Source organism: Alosa pseudoharengus, unplaced genomic scaffold (genome assembly GCF_046254945.1).
Source record: "Alosa pseudoharengus isolate Yale_2024_CS ecotype anadromous, Long Island Sound unplaced genomic scaffold, YU_APseudo_1.1 YU_APseudo_1.1_scf_23, whole genome shotgun sequence".
NCBI classification, from domain to species: Eukaryota; Metazoa; Chordata; class Actinopteri; order Clupeiformes; family Clupeidae; genus Alosa; species Alosa pseudoharengus.
In genome coordinates, this window is record NW_027468685.1 from 13,136,969 (window position 1) to 13,146,926 (window position 9,958).

At 39.6% G+C, this 9,958-nt stretch overlaps 1 protein-coding gene across 2 annotated transcripts; it reads left to right on the forward strand.

Moving 5' to 3' along the window:
• The first annotated feature begins 2,708 nt into the window (after positions 1-2,708).
• Positions 2,709-9,415, forward strand: LOC143140606 (C-type lectin domain family 4 member K-like). 2 transcript variants are annotated; one of them, XM_076301622.1, is made up of 7 exons: positions 2,709-3,099; positions 3,356-3,418; positions 4,312-4,374; positions 5,220-5,282; positions 5,639-5,763; positions 7,735-7,835; positions 8,043-9,415. In XM_076301622.1, the coding sequence occupies exons 1-7, from the start codon at positions 2,784-2,786 to the stop codon at positions 8,173-8,175; spliced, it is 864 nt and encodes a 287-aa protein (XP_076157737.1). In that variant the 5' UTR covers positions 2,709-2,783; the 3' UTR covers positions 8,176-9,415. The 2 variants fall into 2 exon arrangements, with proteins under 2 accessions (XP_076157737.1, XP_076157738.1); XM_076301623.1 differs by lacking the exon at positions 3,356-3,418.
• Positions 9,416-9,958: the final 543 nt, after the last annotated feature.

The following is a 9,958-nucleotide window of genomic DNA, read 5'->3' on the forward strand; positions in this document are numbered from 1 at the left end:
CTACAGCTACAACTGCAGTCATTTAGAATGTTAATAGCAAGAGATTTAGCCATCAGTGAGAATCATTACAATCTGTTTTGTATTTCCACATTTTTTTCAAAATAAAAAAAGATCTATGGTGGTCAACACTAAAGTCGACAATGTACTCACACTGTGTGTTTGTTTGTGCGTGCGTGTGCGCGTGCTTGTGCGTGCGTGTGTGTGTGTGTGTGTGTGCTGGCCTTATCAGCTTCCTCTTGATGCTTTCTCTCACTCTTCTGTGTGATCATGCATTTCATGGCTGCTTATCAGCAACCAGAGCACATATTTGGTTTTAGTGTACTTTACAGTGTCATAGGGTCACTGGTGTTCACACATGAGTCTCATATGAATATGCATGGATAAAATATATGCATTTACTATCAGCGCTTTCTATTTCCCTATAGCATTTAGGAAGCCCCTATGAGGTGATGGTGATGAAGATGTATAGGACTTCACTGAGGGTCCCTGTGGGAAATGAGCAGAAGACGTGGTGGTGCATCACAAAAGCCAAACGGAGCTCTTTACTGCTCAAACCCAGGCCTCCCCCCTCACAGCATACAGCCCATATAAGGCATAAAGAGGATCGAGCCCTGTGATTGGTTAGCTGAAATGCATGAGGAGCGGTTGGTGGTGGAGGGGGAGTGTGCGTGGATGTGCTTGAGGCTGGGTGACATATGTGTGTCTGTGTGTGTGTGTGTGTATGTGTGTGTGTGTGTGCGTGTGCGTGTGCGTGTGCGTGTGCATGTGCGTGTGTGTGTTCAAGTGCTTGCGTGCACGCTTGTATGTGTCTATATATTTGTGTGTGCGTGTGTGTGTGTGTGTGTGTGTGTGTGTGTTTGTGTGTGCACGTGGGCTTGTGTATATGTCGGTGTATGTCTGTGTCTGTGTCTGTGTCTGTGTCTGCGTGTGTTTGTTTGTGTAAGAGTGTGTCTGTATTTGTATGTCTGCAAAAACCCTAAGCATCTGCAGACACTTCATTCCTCAAGCATGAGCACACATGTCTTCATCATACTGATCATACTGTATCTACATGATTTAATCTACATGCAAGCAGCACAGTGGCTCTGACATGGGCAGAGGCGAAAGAGGAACCTGGGAAAGACACACTGCAGAGGGCAATGATTACGAAACTGTATTACCCAGACATGTCTTACGTACCCACTGTGATTTTAACAATCTATTACTCGGATTTTGACATCTTTGATTTATTTTGTTTTTATGTTCAGAATGTTCATAGTCAAAATTAGTCCGTTGAACTTTTGATTCTTCTTGTTTCCCCCGTTGAGTCTTGATCTTATCTATATCACCATCACTGGTAATAATGAGGGTAAAGACAAGTGGGTCTTAGTGTGAAACCACTGAAATCTGATAGCAACATAGAGGATCATTTTAACAGAACAACATTCTGTTAGTGTATTGCTCCTCTACTGTGATTATGTAGTGATGTGAACACACAATTAACTACGATCTGGTTTGTCAGTTGGAAAGTGTCATGGGTACAGGATTAGGACTGAATCATTATTTCCCATTACCCACTTTTGTTCTCCGTGTGCTGGTCGAATCACATATGGGATGATCCATTTAAGTGTATGGTACAAGGAGTCTGCAGTGTCTTGAAGATGTTGGAAGTGTCAGGGACAGTAAAGCTGCTGCTCCATGGATATGGGGGTCTACAGATACGGGGTTCTACAGCATGGATACGGGGTCCTACAGCATAGATACGGGGTTCTACAGCATAGATACGGGGTCCTACAGCATGGCTACGGGGTCCTACAGCATAGATACGGGGTTCTACAGCATGGATACGGGGTTCTACAGCATGTCAGTTTGAGTACACTGCACTGTTTTACACTGTTACATACATAAAACACTAGCATGGCCAAAACTCTCTGTTTGTTTCTTCATCACACAATGCCGCATAAACAGTTTACTACTTCCTTTTCTCAAATGAAAGAGATGAATGTCCTAGTATTTCTCATGTCATTTGATTGTCCATCCCTCCTCACTCAGTGAGTTGGGTCTTCTGGAAGCATTTTCTCTGTGGTCATCGTTCAGTGTCACTCTGGTTTCCCATGGAAAGGGCTCCTTCTACTGGTCACAGGTTGCTACTGCTCCACTGTAATGCTGCAGGTTCATTATTGTGCACACACACACCATAAGCTTTACTCTTCAATGATAAATTGTATATAAGTTTACAATTGCATCCCCATACTCCCCATTGCACCGCATAAATCTCTCAGGAAGATCACCACTTCAAGATGCAAGTGACTCCCACACACAACCAAAAGATTGGACAACCAACGTCTGATTCATTTCAGAAGTGTACATTGTTATTGTGTCTATGTTCTCTCTGGTTTGTGACAGTGAAGCAACAAGTAGACGCAAAGAGGAAGAACAGTGTGTTTCTTCACAAACAGCAATCTTCTCACAGGCACTGTACCCGATTGAGGTTGACCACCAGTGGTGAATCTCCATCAGAAGTTGCAGACTTAGTAATATGTCTTCTTTTTTTTGCTGAGAAACATCGTTGCCATTTATGGCCATTTTGAAAACACACTCACTTGATTGGATAGATATGTCTTAAGAACCATGAAGTGCTAAGCACCAGAATCCAATCACAAAACAAGTGACTGCCCAAAAAAATCTTCTCAATATACTCACACACTTCCTTCTGATATTAAATAACACACACAGAGAGTATTACCCCACTCAACTCTTTAGATCAGTGGTATTACTCCAATGCACAGGCACCACAAGCGAACATGGAGACTCCAGACACAGACGGTGGATATATACCTATGCAGTCAGTACAAAGCTTTCGATTGTCCCTGGAGGAAAGAGACGAAAATATATACGAGAATCCAATAAAATACCAGAAATGCAGCTGGATCAGTAAGGTGTGCCAGGTTGGGAAGCAGGAGTGGGGACACATTCTGTGTCTGGGCCTGCCTTGTACCGTCCTAGTGGTGGTCATTTTGTTGCTGGCCAAGAATAACATGCAAAGAGATCAACTTCAACAGAACTACATCAACTTGACGAGGGAGCGAGAGACACTGCAGAAAAAGCTCTACCAGCTGGGTGAGTGAGTGGGCAGATGGTCAGTAGCAGCGATTAGAATTGTTCCATTTCTATTTATGCATTCCTATCCAACCTAGGGTCAGTTGGTGTCCATAATCATTGACTGGAGCCATTTTACACACCAACTGAAATGCGGCTGAACACATTGCATTTAATTATGATATGTGAAATACTGTATGCTTAGTTGTGTTTTAGTTGTGTTCTGTACAAGTTAAATTTCAACACAACTGATTGGGTGGTTTCTGTGACAATGCAGACAGACTGAAGCCTGATCTGACTGGAGAGAAGGCCAAGTTAGAGAGAAGACTATCTGATCTGGGTGAGCAGAAAATGAAAATATAAGCAGTTGCTTTTACGCAAAATAATAAATATTTCCCCCCCACCGTACTTGCACTGTGTTGAAGTTTAAGGCATTAACATGAAACGCTTTTAAAAGCGGAGTTCACAAACCTGACCTTGTTTCCAGCTTGAGACACTTTGGGCTTGTTTGCTCAGGGGCCTCAGCTCCCTGCTTATGATCTCTCCCATCTAACACCTCTGTGAGATAGACAGGTCCTCTCCAGTTCAAACACCAGAGACTCATTATGCTCAATCCAGAATGATTCAAAGGTGATCCTTCTAGAGAGAATTGTTTAGAAAGTCTTTTTAACGCTGTGATGTATAGAGGCAGTGCTAACACCCCTGGAGAGAGCACCTTCGAGGCTTTTCCCCATGATTGCATGTATTTAGCACTTAAATGCCGAGTCTTCGTTCAGCATCTCTGCAGTTGCTGTCAAACATATTGCTTTGTAGACTTTTTATTTTTTACTAACTCCATCTGGATTGATCTCTCCACTAACATAATTCAAGCTACATAATACAATCTTTTTTTATCAGTTTGTACTGATTTTCAGAGTAAAATCTTTCCACAAATGCTATATCATCTACACAAAGGCACAAAGGAGACAGTTTCTCTGGTTGTGAAAAAGTCACTTACTCCCCACCAGTCATTCTTGTTATTTGGATTCTATCTATTTGCCTGTCAATTAATTTGGTGTGAATAGATATAATAGTTATACCGATGGTAAAGATAGGAGCTTTGTATGACGTTCTGAATGAGGGGGACTAGTTCTGGAACCTGCATATCCCTGGTCTTATCAGAATACCTGCTTAGTAAATAGATGGGTAAATGGTTAAATGAGTCTCTCTTATACTCTTTATTTCCATTCACAGACAAAATTCAAATAAACTTGACTGAAGAGAAAAAGAGACTACAAACAAACATTTCTGAACTGGGTGAGATACAATGACCACAAACACTGTATAGGCCAAAATGCTCATAGAACCATTGGTAACACTTTCTCTGAACCCAGGATCCATAAAGCATCATAAACACATTCACAATGGGTCATAAAGCATTATAAACACATTCATAATGGGCTATAAAACATTATAAACATATTCATAGTGAGTTATTAAACATTTGAAACACATTCATAATGGGTTATTACTGTAATGAAGTGAAGTGTTTTCTACTGTATTATGATACTTTACTGTAAACGTATGCTTTATGAGTCTACACTCATCAAGCATTACAATGTTGTAGCATAAAGTGTAGAGTGTAGTCATAACTATTTTTGACCACGCACTAGTATTTTTAAACGGTTATACAGATGTTTGTTGATCATTATGAGGCATTATGGAATAACCATTTCATAATGATTCATACATATACAGTTTAAGTAAATGTTTACCAATATTTTAGGAAGCAAAGATCTAACCTGACTTATGTGGTTCTATGAGGGTTATAGTCTACAAAGTGAACCAGTGGTGAATTTTGGTTGGTTGCCTGTACAATACAAATGCAGGAACACAACAGGAGAAGAGTTAAAAGTACTGGAAAGTATTTCATATTTCCTCCTATGTTGACTTTCTCAGATTAGTATGTCTTGCGGATTGCTGTCACAACGAGTTGAAGACATGACAACAAATAATTTATAAAAATAACAATACACAAAGTATACACAAACACTTATACAGATTTGTGAATATCAGATGTACATGCATAATTGCAAAAACGTTATACAAAATATAAAATATATTAATGAGAAAATTGTTCTCTTCACTTCACCAAATCACAGTGATCCGTGAACATAACCTCACTCACATTAACAGAGAGTACAGAGAGAAGCTCTTTGGCATGGGTGAGTAGAAGCATGTGATTTGGTAAAAGTATGCATAATGATCTCATGAATAATATTCGGTGGTTTAACATCGGTTTTCCACACTCTAAGATGAGAAATTAGAGTTTAGTAAATTACAGAAAATAAAATTTTATTTGTTGAAACATTTTCCCCATAAGACATTCTCTACTTTTTAAGTATTTGTTTTTGTATAATGTTAGTATGGGCTAGATAGAAAGATAGATAGATAGATAGATAGATAGATAGATAGATAGATAGATAGGTATGTAGATAGGTAGGTAGATAGGTAGATAGGTAGGTAGATAGATTTGACAGAAGCTGTATGTGGGACTACTATATGTATCTGTCTCTGTCAGGATGGCATTACTTCAAACCCACCTGGTACTACCTGTCCACATTGAAGAGGAATTGGAGTAGTAGCCGACAGTACTGCATAGACAAAGGGGGAGACCTGGTGGTGATAAACAGCCAGGAAGAACAGGTGGATTACTTTGTGTGTGTGTGTGTGTGTGTGTGTGTGTGTGTGTGTGTGCGTGACCAATGTTATCACAATTTTGACTGATCCACAAGGACAAGATGAAGACTAATTTAAACATGGTTAATTTTGACCGATCCCAAGCCCCGCCCCCTTTTACTATGTCACAATGAGGACTTTGGAGGACCTCGGTCAACCTCGGTCAATTTTGAATTTTCTAGTGTCCGTTCTGTATGACAATACGCCAGTTATGCGAAGGCTATAATGCTTCTTTTGCGAGTAGCCTAAGAAACTAAATAACTAAAGAGCTCAAAAAGGTTCAAAGATAAGCCTGAGATACTTGTAGAAGTGACATCCGATATCCTGACCGTGTAAAACGTTAACACACATAGGCCTAACTTTGCATAACTTTGGATAGGCTGCTACTTTTCAGTAGCCTAAAGAAATCTGAGTGTGTACGAAAATGTTCCCTTTATTTGTGTTCATAACTACACACAAAAACATAACTAAATCTGGTTTCCACTGATGAAACGACAACATAAGCCTACGCAAAAAAATATACCTACCTTGCAGGAACTGAACTCGCACATTCATACGATTGGAAGACGCGCAAAAGGCTACACCTTCAATCACGTATCGCCTTACACACATCAAGAACATACTTTCAGCTTTGCTACATTGCCATGTTTAACTTGGGATAGAAGACTGTTGACAGAAATCGGCTAATGATCATTTTTTCAACAAACGCAATACTAGCCTACTGCGATGCATTATTGATGGCTGAACGAGAGATAGACAACATGTCTTCTAAAGATCGAATCATGTGCTGATTCAAAACTATGCCTTGCTATAGGCTATGCAGTCTCGAAATTGCCAATATTAGACCTAGCCTACTACATTGCCCACGTTTAAATTAATTATAGCATAATGATGAAGTCTAGTCCAAGACAAACCACGTCTGCAAACTGCAGATAGCCTATGCGTGGTATGGGTTTGAACTCGGATTGGGTTCTTTTCAATACACTTGTATCATGTTTATTTGAACTCTTCCTTCTAAAGCAGCCATTCAAAAAAATAAGTAGACTCTCGGCCTACCGAAGAGAAGCTTCTCTCTACCTCCCCAACATGAGCTACTTAACAGGCTAGTCACTCTCCCAAGTTGCGTGAACTTGGATCTGCAGCACTTGGTCCCGTCTTACTAATCCTCGAAATATGGTTAGATTTTGTTATGGACAAGTCAACACCATATGTTCGCACAGACCTGTTTATTGAATCAGAGTCACATCTGCAGCAAATAAGGTAAACTACCTGCTCGGGATAACGTGCTAATTGTTTATCCAGCATCCCATTAAGATCCACGACACCGGATTTTTTTGTCCTCAATTTGTGGTGTTCCACCTCGTTGATGACAGCGGACATTGTGAATGTGTCCTTCTGCATACTGAAGGCCTTTCTGACCTCTGTTTTTTGAATATATCAATATTACTTGACGCCCAGAAATCCAGCATACACTGTTGCACTAGGCTAAATGAGGGTGCTGCGTCCCCATGTTGAACACGCGTTCTCGCACACTTTCCTGCAAACTTGTCCGACTTAGCAACAGTAACTATGGGACTGACAATGGGAGGAGGGGCTTGGGATCGGTCAGCATCCTTACCACATCCTTACCACACTGGATTCAAGTGCCCATGGGTCCTAGGTTGGAGTCTAACTTGAGTCATTTTCTGACTCCATCCCATCTCTGTGTTACACTCACTTCCTGTCACTATCTTTCCTCTGTTCTTAATAGAGGCATAGAAAAGTCCAAGAATATACTTAACAAAAGAAAGCAACTCAAACTTCTGAAATAATGGTTACATATTGTCACTGCAAATGTAATTCACCTTTCATCACTAAGGTTATACAACATATTATGATGACAGTATATCCTACCAAACACATGATGTTCCAACGGCTCACTTTCACCTTCCACCACAGCTGTTTCTTGCTGAATTGTCTGTGCTAGCCTGGATTGGCCTCACTGATACGGATACAGAGGATGTGTGGAGATGGGTGGACAACACCAACCTAACCGAGACGTAAGAGCGATGCCACTCAAACTTCTCATCAAATGTCCTCTATTCCTTCGCTTCACATGCAAAAATCAAATACCATATTTCTGGAAAAAATTACATAATAGTACAGAAACACAAACATATTTTGAATGGATTTCTATCACTTTCTTTTTCCATTGATTTCTAACAATTTTTGAGTATTGCTCATCATGTTTCCCCGTGTTTGTGTAGATACTGGGCCATAGATCAGCCAAATAATCATGAAGGTCAAGACTGTGTTGTGATTTGGGACAGAACCAACCGTCTACAAACATGGAATGATGAAAAATGTGACAGAAAACTACAGTGGATATGCGAAATGTAAAACAAACTATTTTCTCTTTTTCTGCAAATACAGTATGAGACAGTGAGCCCCCCCCCCCACTCCCCCCAACATTCTAAATCAGTTATAGGCTATGCACCATTGCCAGAGACCGTTGAGAAAGCTAAAGTGTTCTAAAGGATCTTTGATATTGCTATGTAGCATAGCAATATTATATACCATTTGAAAGCGTGGACTCTTGGGATTCCATACATGGCAACCTGTCCAATATGTATAGTGCTTTACATTGTCAAATTAATCTTATGTCTAAATTCAAAACGGCAAATGCATGGACATATCTTTACAAATAATTGTATATACTACTCATCTTTTCTTCTACATTGATTTTACACACAGCTTCACAATGCCTGGTGCTATAGGGCTCAGTTGTTTCTCAAGTGACTTAGAGGGCTGAAATGTGGTCAGTTCATAGATGTGCGTAACCCGGTAGAAAGAAAAAACAATATTCCAGCCTCTGTAACTCTGTGCCGGTACTTCACACAATTATTCTGATTGCTTCCCAAGAAACGTCATGGCCTCAGCTTTCTAAAGAGGTCAGGCATTTGATGGTAGGCCAAAATAGGTGGGAACAGTGTCCTCTGAAGAGTGTGTGTGTGTGTGTGTGGGGGGGGGGTGTGTGTGTGGGGTACAAATGAAGTTAAACAGCATTATACTGTCATGTGAATTACTTTTTTATTAATTAAACTATTCCCTTTTGTTTGCCTTGTACAGTGTAAATATTTGAATGGTAATGCAACAAAATGGTTTGTTTTCAAAGTTTATATTTCATGGAGTTATGTTTTGTCTACATGAGAAAGATTACATAAAAAGGGCTAACAAGACAAGTTCCGTGTTCAGTATTAGTTTGTCACACTTTGTAGCACATGCCAGGCAGTCATGTCACATTTCTAATTAAATCATTTAGGTTAGATTGGTCAAATATAGGGAAGAGGTCACCACATTCTTTTGTTGATGAAGGCTTGTGTTGATAATGTAATATTTGTTTACAGTATGAATCCTATGCTTTTATATCAAGTTATTATCTAAGTTTCCAACTGCAGTTGAGGAATTTCTTTGTTTTTGTATCTTGTACCGGTTATGTTGTAGCCTACAGTGCCATCTGCTGGTGATATCTACCATTAAGTTCATATTCATGATGATAGCTGGCCTGCATAAGACATGTATGCTACAAGTTATCAGATCTCATGACTTTGTAAACATACCATATAAAGACGATTTTTGATATGATAAAAGGGTATGTGTGTGTTTTACTTCAAAATTGAAAGAATTAATCATCTGGCTTTTAAAGTTGCTGCTGTGTTTTCTGTGATTAAATTGATTTCAGAGATTGTGTTTTAAAGCTGAAGCTATATCTATTTGGTATCCTTGATCTATTCATGCAAGTGTATTGATAGGTGTCACAGGGACTGAACGGAATGTGCCTGTCCCTATCCTGGATTGGAATATTCTCCTGAAATTACTAATTCAAATATTTATATGCTATGTTATGTCAGAGGCTTTCAGCATTTTTCTAACCAAGGATCCCTTGGCTGGTAGACACCACACAGGGACCCCATATTAGCCTATTGTGTTGCTTATTAAATTTCTATTCATGAACTTAGTTTAACTAGTGATTCAGTGTCATTGATGCTCTAGGTAATGTCATGCTATTCATTAGATAATAAACACATTAGAGAAAAAGGATGCCTTTGGAAAGTTTTGCTTGAAGTTTACCTTTGAATTTTTTCTTGCCCCTTGGCTACAAACTTTAAAGCAGTTTACAGTT